At 63.5% G+C, this 14,003-nt stretch overlaps 1 protein-coding gene and 1 long non-coding RNA gene across 2 annotated transcripts in view; one reads left to right on the top strand and one right to left on the bottom strand.

Moving 5' to 3' along the window:
• TPO (thyroid peroxidase) overlaps positions 1 to 2,044 on the top strand; it is an 81,045-nt gene extending 79,001 nt beyond the window's left edge. The window contains exon 19 of the mRNA XM_070069763.1: positions 1,551 to 2,044. Coding sequence (XP_069925864.1) covers positions 1,551 to 1,589 — 39 coding nt within the window. The 3' untranslated portion in view covers positions 1,590 to 2,044. The remainder of the gene's footprint in view (positions 1 to 1,550) is intronic.
• Positions 2,045 to 9,319: 7,275 nt separating this feature from the next.
• On the bottom strand, positions 9,320 to 10,525 carry LOC138848842 (uncharacterized). The gene is made up of 3 exons (XR_011386993.1): positions 10,388 to 10,525; positions 9,791 to 9,871; positions 9,320 to 9,686 (listed from the first exon to the last, which is right to left on the bottom strand). It is a non-coding gene; the product is annotated as an uncharacterized lncRNA (long non-coding RNA).
• Positions 10,526 to 14,003: the final 3,478 nt, after the last annotated feature.

Raw genomic sequence — 14,003 nt, 5'->3', positions numbered from 1 at the left:
ACCCTGCTAGAACCTGAGAGTGTTGACTTTTAAGATGTGTGTATTTGAAAGGCTGCATTACAGAGGTCAGGGCTGCTGCCCTGGCATAGCGGGTAAAGCTGCCATCTGCAGTGCTGGCATCCCATATGGGTGCTGGTTCGAGTCCCGGCTGCTCCACTTCTGATCCAGCTCTCTGCTGTGGCCTGGGGAAGCAGTAGAAGATGTGGGAGACCTGGAGGAATCTCCTAGCTTGGGATCGGCGCAGCTCCGGCCGTTGCAGCCAACTGGGGAGTGAACCAATGGATGGAACACCTCTCTCTCTCTGCCTTTCCTCCTCTCCCTGTGTAACTCGGACTTTCAAATAAATAAATCTTTCAAAAAAAAAAATAGTTACAGAAAGGCACAGAAAGAGAGAAAGAGAATGAGTCATCCATCCTCTGGTTCACTCCCCAAATGGCTGCAGTGGCTGGAGCTGGGCCAAGCCAGGGGCCAGGAGACCCCTCTGGGTCTCCTGCATGTGTGCAGTGGCCCAGGCACTCTGGCCATCTTCCTCTGCTTCCCCAGGTGCATTAGCAGGGAGCTGGATCAGAAGTGGAGCAGCCGGGCCTCCACCCAGTGCCCACATGGGATGCTGGCGCTGCCGGCAGTGGCTCTAGCTGCTACACCACAGCGCCAGCCTGGAAAACACTGGCTTCCCAAGGCGTAGTTGTGCTTAACGTGCGAAAGCAGGCTTCAGTGCCTTCCAGCACTCCCACCTCCGAACACAGTGTCAGGTGAAACAGCCACCGTGCGAGTCCCACTCCCGGGCTCTCAGAAGCAGCGGGCATGGGGCACAGGCAGAGCCTCCGGGAGACAGGGCGGTTGCAGCCCCGAGCCCGGCACGTGGCCATGGTGAGTGGCAGTGCCATCTGGGTTTCCGTGTCACTGAAGGAACCACAAGCTTCCATCAGAACATCCGGCTTCGCAACAGAAATACAGAACTTGCATGTCTGTCAGTTCAACATCAGATTCCAATCTGGACTGCTGCATGCCCCCACCAGAGCTGTCCTGGGAGCCTGCACCAGCCCCCCGATGGAGTGATGCCTTGGCCAGCCTCAGTGCACAAGGGACGTTCGTCCCAGCCACACGTGGGCCAGAGGCAGGTCTTCTGGACAGGGACCTGGGCTCGCCTCCCAGCCACTCCTGGGCACCGGAGGCTGGGCTGACACCCAGGGCAGAGGCAGGTGTGTGATTGGGGACCTGGGCTCGCCTCCCAGCCACTCCTGGGCATCTGTGGGCCGGGCTGACATCTGGGCCAGAGGCAGGTGTGTGATTGGGGACCTGGGCTCGCCTCCCAGCCACTCCTGGGCATCTGTGGGCCGGGCTGACACCCAGGCCAGAGGCAGGTGTGTGATTGGGGACCTGGGCTCGCCTCCCAGCCACTCCTGGGCATCTGTGGGCCGGGCTGACACCCAGGCCAGAGGCAGGTGTGTGATTGGGGACCTGGGCTCGCCTCCCAGCCACTCCTGGGCACCGTGGGCCGGGCTGACACCCAGGGCAGAGGCAGGTGTCTCACTCCCTGCCTTCCGCAGGAGCCCGCCTGTGGGTCCCAGATCCTTCTCTGCAGGTAGGAGCCCCTGCTTTTGGAGCCTGTGCTCCCCAGTGTGCATCCCTGGCCGCCTCCGAGAAGCAAACCACGAAGCTTGGAGCCAGAAACGTCCTCCCCAGTGCAGTCGGAAGGAGCGTGGCTGCCTCGGCCACCTGCTTGGGACGTCTCCACACATGATGTATGTGCTGCCGCGGAGGCCACGCTGGACACGGTGCGAACCCTCCGTGGAGAGCAGAGCCCTGCTAGGGCTCGTGGTGCCATCTGGTGGGGGCACACTGGCACGGGCCGGGAACGCCTGGGAGTTGCCGTTCTGACTGCTCTCCTAGGAGTCCCGCGCTGTGCTGCAGTCCCTCAGTCCTGAGAGCGAACCCCCGGCCTCCCCCTCTGCACCCCCCCCATGAACACTGGTTCCGGCTGGGGTGCCCTAGATGTACCCACACACCCCTCGCACTGATAAACCTCAGAGGCCCCGTCACACTGCCGTCCTGCCTGGGGTTTATTTTAGTGACGCAGGATTTGTGCTCCAATTTTAAGTCCGTGCCTCTGCTGTCCTGCCCTTCCCCCAAGCTCCCCCACTCCTGGTCAGTCTCCCCCACCGCGGCCGTCCCCCCCCCCCAAACGCGGGAGCCAGCAGCTGTGCTTGCCCGGCTCCTGGGGACCTCTCGGTGCAGGTGCCTCCTCGCCTCCCCTGCCCCCTGTCCCTTGGGGACACAGCCCAGCTGTCCTTGCAGGGGCCACAGCCAGCCCTCGCCGGCTTCCTTACGTTGCTGAGCAGGGCCTGAACCAGGGGGCTTGCCTCACTGGCCCAAGGTGACAAGAGCAGGTGCGGCCGAGTAAAGCTGTCTCCGTGCAGAGACCAGGCACAAGGGGACGCGTCTGCCCGGGGACGCAGCCCATGAGAACCGCTGGCAGCGCCACCAGAGAGGGAGCAAGGCGCGGGGAGCGCCGCTCACCTCAGCAGGGCCGCTTCGCGGAGGGGCGGTGTCTCCGTCCGTTCCTGTTGTTAATGCAAAGCTTGTGGAGGGTGGGAGGATGGCGCAGAGATGAGCACAGCCCGGTGGTGACCACCCTGCTCCTGCCACGGGGACACGGCCTGGGCTCCAGGGTGCTGAGGTTTTCCCCCACAGGGCGGCCGAGATGGAGGGGACAGCAGCTGGGAGACGGAGGAGCCAGGCCACGCCACCGGCCGAGTCCGCCTCTGCCTCCGAGCCTCCCGCAGCATGGGTGGCCGGGAGACAGCCCTGGCGCTGCTGTGCCCTCTGGGGAATGAACTTGTTCTTAGCCGGCCTCGGAGCCCTTGTGCTCGGCCCCGCCCACCTCTTAGGCGGTGCCGGTGAACAGTTGACCAGGAACAACAGCCCACATCATGGGATCCCCGGATAGTGCAGTGTGGGCGTGGCCAGTTCAGCCACCAGTCGTGACCCCCTCAGCACCAAGCACGGCCCCTGCACACCCTGGCCAAGCTGGGAGTTTGGTTGCTGCACTGGGGTGAGAACCGAGCTGGCCTGCTGTCCGGGTCTGGAGCGCTTTTGCCGGGTCTGACCCACTTAAAAATCTAAGCGGGCTTGTGCGGGGCTCGGTACCTTGGGAGTTGCTCCATTTCTTTCCCCTTTGGCCTCCCTCTGGTCACTTCCCTGGTGCTGTTCCCAGAGGAGCCTTGCACACTGCCAGAGGCTGGCCTGTGACTGGGGCCCCTGGCGTCCTGCATGGTAGCCCTGGAACCTATCCCAGAGGGCACCTTGTGCAGCCGTGGCTGGACAGCGACGTGGCTGGTCCTGGGCACAGAAGTGGATGCTGAGTCAGTGAGCAAGCTCAAGTTTAACAAAAGAGGAAAGCAGTTCACAGTTAGCCAAGGGCCCTGCCCACCTGGAGGCATTGCCCGCCACAGCCAGGATGTTCCCACCAGAGCTGGCCTTTGGGGCCTCTGTGTCCTCCTGCTGGCCGGGTCAGTCAGCAAGCATCGTGAGTGCCCCACCCGTGTGGACACGTGGACCCAGCAGCACCTGGGAGCGAGGGTTCTGCCCTGCGTGGCGCCTACGGGTCATGGGCTTCTCGCTCTGTGTGGTTCTGGGTGAAGTGACCTTGAAGGGAACAAACTCTCAGCATCTCCGTCAGGCAGCGCCACCTGCTGGGCGTCTGGGGAAGCAACAAGCGTTTCTCATCCAGCCGCCTTTCTGTAAGACTTTCCAAAGTGCTGGGCGTGGACATGTGTGGCCACTTCTCCACCTGCCCTGCGCTGGGCGTGGACCTCACGTGTAGCCACTTCTCCACCTGCCCTGCGCTGGGCATGGACCTCATGTGTGGCCACTTCTCCACCTGCCCTGCTCTGGGTGTGGGCCTGATGGGTGGACACTTCTCCACCTGCCCTGCTCTGGCATGTGCCTGACAACGTGGATGCCTTGCCGCTGCCCTGGGCTGGGTGTGGGCCTGACACGTGGACAACTTTACACCTGCCCTGCGCTGGGCGTGGACCTCATGTGTGGCCACTTCTCCACCTGCCCTGCGCTGGGTGTGGACCTCATGTGTGGCCACTTCTCCACCTGCCCTGCTATGGGCGTGGGCCTTAGGCGTGGACACCCTTCGGCACGTGGACACCCTCCACTGCCCTGTGCTGACATGTGCACACCAAGCCTGGCAGGGCCCAGCCCTCCTGGTTCTGCTTGGTGCACAGAACAGCCTGGCCCTTCCCAGGACGTGGAGAACAGGCTGCCCCTGTGCCACCCCACTTCCTGCTGCTCCCCAGACACTGCACTAAGTCACTGCACATCCAGGCAGCTCATTCACAGGAAGACAGCAGGACCTGGTCCAAGGCTGGCCCTTGGCCCTGGTATGGACGGTTGGCCTCCCTGTCCACACCCAAGACAGGCTCCTCCCCAAAAGCAGAGGGTCCCAGGCATCCTGCTGTGCAGCCCAGGCCTGCTGGCACTGGCAGAGCCTGTCCTGCACCACACCCTGTGTGTCTTGGCGGACTGACCCTGGCCGCCAAGTGCCCAGGCAGGGGAGGAGGCAGGGGCGTAGCTGGGCTGGTTTTGTGGTGAGAATCCAGGCCCAAAGTCCTGCTGTGCCTGAAGTGAGCCTGGGGCTCTTCTGGGGCGGCCCGGCACCTCCAGGCTCTTGTCCTGAGAGGCCAACTCGTCCTCCACCAGGCCCCGACACCTGCGCACAAAGGCCGGGACCCCTGTGTGTTACTGTAAGCTCAGCCTGGAATTTGCCAGGTTCACGGCCGGCCACCTCCGTGGCAAGGGGCGCTGTGGCTGAGCAGTGCCGTGTCTATACCACGTTGCATCCCTCAGCCTTCCCGCGGTGCACTGAACACATTCTCAGAGCGTTCCTGTGGGCGCCTTGAGAATTCACTTCGCTATTAAACATTCTTAGAATATTTTAAAAGCAGTAATAAGTTTCAGAAACCACTTCTAAGTTCCGAAGAGAAAACTGGAGAGAGAATCACAAACCACATGTGCTGCTCCCAGGGGTGGGGCCGGCGCCCACAGCCCACAGAGCCCACCGTGGCCAGGGCAGGAGGCCACAGCCCGCCGAGGGCGAGCAGTGCCCGGCTGCTGTCAGCATGAGCAGGTCGGTGCTGTGCCCCTCTCAGTCTCGCCGTCCACTGTGCTGGGGGCTGCGGGCCTGCGGGAGGGGTCTTTAAGCCACGGGAGGGTCTTTAAGCCTATACATGCACGTCTCTGCCTGGGCCCAGAGGGGAGCAGCCAGGGAGCGAGCAGCAGTGAGGGGCACCTTCCTGCATGCCGCAAGCTCACAGTCAGTAGCCACTCAGCTCAGCATGTGGCAGCACAGGGGTTGGGCCTTGGGCGTCACGCCTGCCCCAGAAAAGGTGGTGGAGAATGAGGTCGGAGGTGTCTGGGGAACCTGTGGAGTCCTGGGGTCACCACTGGGGCCAAACACCACGACAAACTGCAGGTCAGGTGCAGACCAACCTCAGCAGGGTGCAGCAAGGGACGCAGGGATGCCACCTGAGCATTTCCCCTACGTTCTGGGTTCTGTGCGTTGCTCCTGTAAGCAGTGTGGGAAGTGACGCACTCCCGCAGAAGACGCGTGTGCACAAACCCCTGGGTACAAGGCTGGGCACCGTGGTGGAGTCGGTGCTGGGCGGACTGCGTCGTCCAGAGCATGCTCCCAGGCCAGGCGCCGTCTGGACACCAGAGCAAGGGGCAGGGCGGGGGCTCAGTAAAATGTGCTGAGTTGGCATCAGCTGGGACATAAAGGCAAATGCAAGTCACAGACCTTGGGTGCACATCATGGAAGGCAGCAGCGTCTGGGACTGATTCACGAGGCACCAGGACAGCTGTGGCTCTGCAGTCATCCCCCGGGGGCCCGTGCCCAGCCCTGGAGCCCGGAGCCCACAGCCCTTCCTGAAGGCGGGTGCTCGGCAGGACCCAGCCTCAGGGGTCCCAGCCCCTCTCACGCGGCCGAGCTGACGGCTGTGCTGCACTACCTCCAGGTCCTTCCCTGCTGCAGCTCCTACACCTTTGCCGTGAACAGGAAGGAATGCTTCCCGCGTGGCTTGAGCTTCCGTCCTGTCCTTCCTGCATACCGACGTCCTCAGATCGCCCAGGATGCTGTGGTCCCCAACCTGGGGCGGGCACCCATTTCCCAGGTCATCCCCGGCGCCTCTGCGGCCACCGCTCGCTGGCCTGCCGGTGCAGAAGCTTCCGCACGAGGTGGTTGAGGCTGCCCGGCGGTGCTCGGCCCCTGCTGCTTGGCCCTCTTCCCCTGCAGGGATCGGGAAGCTGGCCCTGAGCCGTTCTGAGAGGCAGCACGTCCAGGGCTGGCTGCCCTCCACAGGAAGCAGACAGGTGGAGGCCGGGGGAGGCTTCGTGGAGGCTGTGGAGCCGCCTCACAGTGCCAGCCTCAGTACCGACACCAGGACATTTTATCTGGAACCAAACCACCCAGAGCGGGAGCAGAAGGGCTGAGCCACTGGGCTTTGCTGACACAAAGCCTCTCACAAAGCCAGGCTCAGGAGAGCGCTGTCCCGTCCTCTTGCAGAAGCCTGGGAGCCCTACCCGCAGGGAGGGGCATTTTGCTGCTCACTGTCCACCGAGGAGTGGAAGAGGAGGAGGGGACGTGGCCAACGCACATGGTCGCTGTTGAAGATTGAAACAGGATGCAGCCTGTCCCCAGGGGCTCCTGGCAGGGGCTTGGTCCCCGGTGTGTGGTGAGGACGTGGCTAGGATGTCCCCAGGGGCTCCTGGCAGGGACTTGGTCCACACTGGCAGTGTGTTATGTTGTGTGACCTCTAAGAGATGTGGCCAGGTGGGAGGTGGTTACTGGCCCCATCTCTGGCTCTGACTTGCCCTGCACCTGCTCCCACCATGCTGCTGTCCACCGTGTGGCTCACACAGGGCTCCCTCACCAGAGCCGGGTCCACTGCAGCCTCGGTATATCCTGTTTCCTCTCTTCCTCCCTCCCTTCCTCTGGACAGACAGGTGTTCAGATTATGAGCAGGGGCTCCCAGCTGCTGACTAACTTCCCAGATGCCTGCACTGGCCTTGGCTGGGTAGTGGGAGCCCAATACAGACCCCCAAGTGGGTGGCAGAGACCCAGCTACCGCCACCTTCAGGGTCGTATCAGCAAGAAGCTGACTCTGGAGCGGTAGCAGAACTCGAACTGATGTGGGACGTGGGTGCCTGCCCCAAGTTACTTCTTGGTGGTAACAGGAAATGGGCCACACCTTCCTGGTTCCCCTCCCCTCCGTCAACCCCCAGAGCAGGGAGAGGCTGCACTCAGAGTCCTGCCCTGCTTCCGGTGGCCCCGGAACTGCTCAGTGTGCGGTGACCACGCGTCCCGTTCACGGGTTCTCAGGTCAGGGTCTGACTCTGCTCCACGGTGTTGGCCTCGCTGGGAGACCCCAGGCCTGGGCTGGGGTCATCAGGCGGCTCTCGTGTTGTGACTCCTGCTGGCTGCGTCCTGGGGCTCCCATTCCTCTCCATGAGGGGTCCCCCACTCCTGGGCTGGTCGCTGGCCAGGGGTCCCCAGGTGTGCACAGGCGCTGGGTGGAAGCTGTCCTGCACACGCAGGGTTCTGGGAAGCCGAGCATCTCTAGGAGACACAGGGCAGCAGAGGAGGCGGCACAGCGCTGGCATGAGCCCCGTTTTCCCCGCATGAAGTCCAGAGCCCACTCACGCCAGCTTCTCACCAGCACCTGTCTCGGACAGGAGTGGAGATGGGGCCCAGGGGCCTTTGGGAGCACACAGCCAGCCTCGGCGGGCGGGGGGGATGTCTCTGCACCCTGCAGTCACCCTTTGAAAGGGAGCGGAGCGAGCAGACTGATGACAGCCCAGAATAGGTGCTGGTCTGCGTGTGCTCAAGGGAAGCGGCGTTGTCACCTCCCACGGTGCAGGCTGCACACTCTGGCTGGGAAGAAGAGCGTGTGATGGCACCGACCGGGGTCCCATCTCCTAGAGGTGGAGGAGGTGTTGCGAGGAAGACCCTGGGAAGAGCAGGGAACCCCCACACAAGGAAATCCTGATCATGCCGCTGCCCGGGTGTGCCCAGTGTCAGGAGACCCACCGCGAGAGTTCTCTCACAGAAGTCAGGTCATGTGACCACGCAGGGGAAGGCCGCAGGAGGTGTGCAGGTGCCGCCTCCCACAGAGGGGCCTGGGAGCTGGTGTTGGCCCTGCAGGGAGAAGTCACACCATGGACACCAGAGGGCAGTGCTCAGCGCCTGTGCCGCCACCGGGTCCTGGACACGAGCAGCACCACCCAGGGCTCAGCTGTCTGGCTGTGGTTGCTGTGAGGCTCAGAACAAGGTGCTTGGCGAGGGGGACGTGGCCAGCACAGGCCGCATGTCCGGCGGGCACTCTGCACTGCTACCGTTGCTCAGAGTGACCACACGCTGGCCTGGTGAGTCACAGGAAGCCTGATGCATCGGCCTGCTCGGCAGACAGAAACATGAGCTGGGAACCTGTTTTCTTAGAGGGTGGAGGACATGCCCTGAGTTTTCCATAGACCTAAGGAACCCACTCCTTCCAGCTTCCGGGAATCATTTTGGGGCACGCCAGAAAGCGGGGTGTTCCCAGACTTCTCCCGGAGGGCAGCCTGGGTGCTCAGTGTGGCTGCCATCATGGGCGGCTGCAAAGAGGAGATGGGGTGGGTCCTCTAGAGGGCTGCACGCTCTGCTGGGGCCAGAGGCTCTGCAGAGGCACGGCTCCGTGGGGCTGACCGGTCCCCTCGGGCCCCAGCCCAAGAACCGTTGGCTGGGCCCTGCCGCCCAGCTGTCTCTCCGCATCAGAGAGAAAAGATGGGATCTCTCGTAGGGCACGGGGTCGTCTAAGCTCACCTGGAACCGGCCAGTGTCCTTGTCTGCCAGCTCCTCAGCTCGCGTGGCCCCCAGCCTCCCCGTGGGCAGTCTCGGCTGGCACACAAGCCCCAGGCAGGAACCCCGTCTCCTGCCTGTGCAGTACCAGGGCCCTGCGCGGTGCCAGCTGTCCCTCCCCGTGCTCTGTCCTCTGTCCCCAGAGTGGCTTCTCTGGCAGAAGAGAGCTCAGACTCAGCAGTGACCACTGCAGGGGCCAGGCGGGGGCCTCCCACTCGTACCCTCCGCCCCCCGCCCCAGGCGGGAGCCTCCCACTTGTACCCCCCCTGCCCCAGGCAGGAGCCTTCCACTTGTACACCCCACCCCAGGCGGGGGCCTCCCACTCGTACCCCCGCCCCCCGCCCCCACGCTAGTAGGGTGCATTGCAGCTCCTCATGAACAAAACCGTGGGGAAGAAGTATTCCTTAGTCATCTGTGGCCAGAAAGCAGTGTTCTGGGTGAACAGAACTGGTGAGAGCCGGTGGGGAACAAGAGCAAGCCAGGGCCAGAGGGCGTCGCCCTGTGCTCCAGCCAGGCGTGGTTTCCAGCGCTTTAGACAGGATTTGGCCTTGTCACGGAGCCGTCCCAGGTCCCAGGGGCGCACACGGTTTCCTTGTCCGCCCCATTGAGTTGTATGAGGGCACGCGTGCCGCACTGGGGTCTGCAGCTGTGGGTGGGCGTCCTGACCGCCTCCCGGGATGTGACCTTCAGCCCGCGCTGCCGGATGCTGCACAGCACCTCCGCGGGTGATGGGCGCCCCCGGGGGGACCGATGTCCAGCACACCGGGGCCTGGCCCAGGACCTGAGGAGGGGCTGGGCAGGGGCAGGTTAGAAGCAGGGCAGGGCAGCTCCCTGGCCCGCCCGGCCGCTGCAGTCAGCAAGCCCCGGTGGGAGCCCCAGCCTCACCTCACAGCCAGCAAGGCACAGCCAGCAGCAGCACCATTGGCCCTTGGTCCGGAAGTGGCGCCAGGGGACATCAGGGCCGAGCTGGATGCAAAAACCCACACAACTGTTCTCTTTCCTTGAAATGGGGCTCCTGGCCACCAGGGCCAGCGTGCCAGCAGGTGGCGGCCCTGTCCTTGCCCTCAGCACCACCCCACACCAGGCGACTGGACAGAGGAAGCCCCTCCCTGGCCCCTGGGCTTCCCCAGACCCCCACAGAGCAGTGGTCTTTTCTTCAAGGGCTCTTCCACTAAAAAGAATAGTTATTTAAGGGCAAGGTTATACAGAGAGGGAGAGCCAGAGCCAGGGAGAATGTCTTCCACCTACTGGTGCACTCCGGTGGGTGGAGGAGCGGTGGCCCGGGAGCAAGTGCGTCTCCTGTGTCCGGGACCGGGACGGAGGAGGTAAAATGGGGGCAGTGGTGCTTCCGGAATGTTTTGGAGGCAGAGGCGGAGGGCAGTCACCTGCCTGAGCGTTTGTTGGAAGCCAAGGTCCCGACGAGCTCTCTGGGCCCCTGTTTGACCCCCAGCTATCTCCACCTGAGGCCAGACGGGTCCTCACCTCCGGAATCCCTCCTGGCTGGATGTGCGGCTGCACGCATCTGAAGTGATTCCTCATTTCTGAGCTCTGGAGCTAACACAGCCTGCTCCGGAAGCAGCTCTGTGCTGTTGTCCAAGGCTGCGTGTGAACCAGTTCTGCTGCAGCGTTCAACTGCCTTCCCCACCCCTACACTGGAAAACCAATTTCCTCTCGACAGGCTTTGGACGACACGGCGGTGAGCACGGGCTCTGGGGTTTGTGGTTTCACTGGGGGAGTGCTTCCATATGCGCCTGGGCTGTGCTTGCCTCTCGCTGCTCCTGGAGAACCCAGCACTTCCGGCCCAGACGCCGGATCGTCCACCGCAGGGCGAGTCTGGGTCCGTCAGAGCCCCAGTAGGACAAGGCTTCCCAGTGGACCAAGCCGGTTCCACCTGTCCCAGACTCAGGAGCACCGGGTCACACCACCCCCACACAGGAGCTCAGGTGGGAATCATCAGTGTGCTGGGCCAGCCGGCCAGATCAAGAGACAGGAGGGATCGGAACCAGGACTCCAACAAAAAAGAGGTATAGCTCCTCTCTGAAGTCCTGCCCAAGGAAGCCTGGCGGACCTCACTTCACAGCAGGGAGCTCCACAAAGCCCCCCCCCAGGGAGGGGTGAGCTCCACAAAGCCCCCCACCCCACCCCAGGGAGGGGTGAGCTCCACAAAGCCCCCCACCCCACGGAGGGGTGAGCTCCACAAAGCCCCCCGCCCTGTCGCTCCCCCTCTTCGCGGAGGAACGACACAGGACCCTGCGCTGTTCTTTTGTCTGCTCGGCTCTCCCCGGGTTTGCTGCTGGTTCTTCCCGGGTTGGCTACCGACCCTTCCACCTCCGTGGAAGGGCGGTTCCCCCTAGCCACTTTCCCCACTTCCCCGGGGGAGCGGCACACCACCGGCCGGCTCTCTCGGGGACTGCTCAGATGTTATCCGGATGTTCCCTTTAGATGTTCCTGGTGCATGTTGTCTCTCTCCTCCTTTATAGTCCTCTTCCACCAATCCCAACTCTGCTACCCACATGCCGAGCACGCTGCTCTCCTCCAATCAGGAGCAGGATCAGCTCCTGCAGGTCATTGGTTGAACTGGAGGCAGCTACGTAGAAGCTGTTTACTCCTCTCCCAGCGCCATATTGTGGGAGAGCAGATGCATAGAATAAGTCTTAATTCCAGTAACAGTCTAGGCTGAGTTGCTCCCCACACCGCCCCAGGGACGGGTGAGCTCCACAAAGCCCCCCACCCCGGGGAGGGGTGAGCTCCACAAAGCCCCCCACCCAGGGAGGGGTGAGCTCCACAAAGCCCCCCGCCCCAGGGAGGGGTGAGCTCCACAAAGCCCCCCGCCCCAGGGAGGGGTGAGCTCCACAAAGCCCCCCGCCCCAGGGAGGGGTGAGCTCCACAAAGCCCCCCCCACCCCAGGGAGGGGTGAGCTCCACAAAGCCCCCCGCCCCAGGGAGGGGTGAGCTCCACAAAGCCCCCCGCCCCAGGGAGGGGTGAGCTCCACAAAGCCCCCCACCCAGGGAGGGGTGAGCTCCACAAAGCCCCCCACCCCGGGGAGGGGTGAGCTCCACGAAGCCCCCCACCCCGGGGAGGGGTGAGCTCCACGAAGCCCCCCGCCCCAGGGAGGGGTGAGCTCCACAAAGCCCCCCACCCAGGGAGGGGTGAGCTTCACAAAGCCCCCCACCCCAGGGAGGGGTGAGCTCCACAAAGCCCCCCGCCCCAGGGAGGGGTGAGCTCCACAAAGCCCCCCGCCCCAGGGAGGGGTGAGCTTCACAAAGCCCCCCGCCCCAGGGAGGGGTGAGCTCCACAAAGCCCCCCACCCAGGGAGGGGTGAGCTTCACAAAGCCCCCCACCCAGGGAGGGGTGAGCTTCACAAAGCCCCCCACCCCAGGGAGGGGTGAGCTCCACAAAGCCCCCCGCCCCAGGGAGGGGTGAGCTCCACAAAGCCCCCCGCCCCAGGGAGGGGTGAGCTTCACAAAGCCCCCCGCCCCAGGGAGGGGTGAGCTCCACAAAGCCCCCCACCCCAGGGAGGGGTGAGCTTCACAAAGCCCCCCACCCAGGGAGGGGTGAGCTTCACAAAGCCCCCTGCCTGGGGAGGGGTGAGCTCCACAAAGCCCCCCGCCTGGGGAGGGGTGAGCTTCACAAAGCCCCCTGCCTGGGGAGGGGCAAGCTCCATAAAGGTCCCCCCGCCCCAGGGAGGGGTGAGTGTCGCTCGCTCCACAGGCTCATGGAGGAGCAGCAACGGATTTGCTGTTGTTTCTTTCCCCGGCCCTTCCCCGGTTTGCTGCCACCCCACCCCACCCCACCCCACCCCACCCCCCACAGAGGGGTGGCACCCCCACCACTTCCCCACTTCCGCGGAGGAGTGGCACACCGTCACCGGCCGGCTCTCTCAGGAGTTCCTCAAGGGTTCCTGGTGCATGTTGTCTCTCTCCTCCTTTATAGTCCTCTTCCCAACTCTGCTGGTGTTCTCTCCCCACGCGCTGAGCACACTGCTCTCCTCCAATCAGGGGCAGGATCAGCTCCTGCAGCTTGTTAGTCGAGTGGGTGAGGCAGCTGTGTGGAAGTTGTTTACTCCCTCTCAGCACCATATTGTGGGAGATCAGATGCATAGAGTTAGTCTTAGCAGTTCCAGTAGTTTAGTCTAGTCTCGGTAATCTCAGTATTTGTCCTCAGTATTTATTTGTCCAGTCTTAGTACTTATTTGTCTCCCGGACGACGGGCCCTACTCCCCACAGGTGAGCATCATAAAGCCCCGCCCCAGGCAGGGGTGCCCTCTGCTTGGCCACAAACCCAGCGCTCCAACAGCACCCAGGGCCCCTCAGCCCCCACAACGCTGGGTGTGGACAAAAGCTGGAACTCCAGTTTCGTTTCTGGGACTTCCTGTGTCCATTCCAGGCCCCTCTCCTGCGAGGTCCCCACCGTCCCACTGATCTGCAGTTTCGCAGGTGTGATTCCGTGACTGAACTTGGGGGCAGGTGGGCCCTCGGCACCGTCACAGGGGTCCTCCACAGAGGGCACTAGTGGAGATGGTGATCGCAGCACAGAGCCCAGGAGCCCAGGACACCGGCAGCCCCTGAGGATGGAAGCAGCTGGAAGGATCCTCCCTTGTCCCCCGGAGGGAGCGCGGCCTGCCCACGCCGGGATGCCGATGGGAGAGACGTCACGTTTCCCTGTCTCACCGAGTCTGTGGTGATTTGTCAGAGCAGCCACAGGGAAGTAATACACCAGCGCCTCCTAGTCCAACATCCGCTGGGGCCCTGAGCTGCAGCACAGCGCCGGCCGCCGGCCCTCTGCCTCTCCTGTCCAGGGAGGAGGAGCCAAGGGCCGCCAGGAGGTGGCGCGGGGAGTCCCTGCAGAGGCAGGCCCTCCAGGCTTAGCGTGTTAGCTGGACTCCTGGATGGGAGCTCAGAAAAGGGGGGGTTGGCAGATAGGAGGGCCAGAGAGACAAGGACACAGCCCAAAGGCCAAGAAACCACACTTCACAAACTCGGACTGCAGGCCCAGGGGCGCCACGGTGCTGCCTTCCTCACTAGAGGTGGGGCCCGGGCGCTGTCTGCCCTGCTCCTGCAGGCCTTGCCTGAGCGTTCCCCAAACACCTCGTTTAATT

This window comes from Oryctolagus cuniculus, chromosome 2 (assembly GCF_964237555.1).
Source record: "Oryctolagus cuniculus chromosome 2, mOryCun1.1, whole genome shotgun sequence".
NCBI classification, from domain to species: domain Eukaryota; kingdom Metazoa; phylum Chordata; class Mammalia; order Lagomorpha; family Leporidae; genus Oryctolagus; species Oryctolagus cuniculus.
This window is presented reverse-complemented; position numbering and strand designations above follow the sequence as displayed.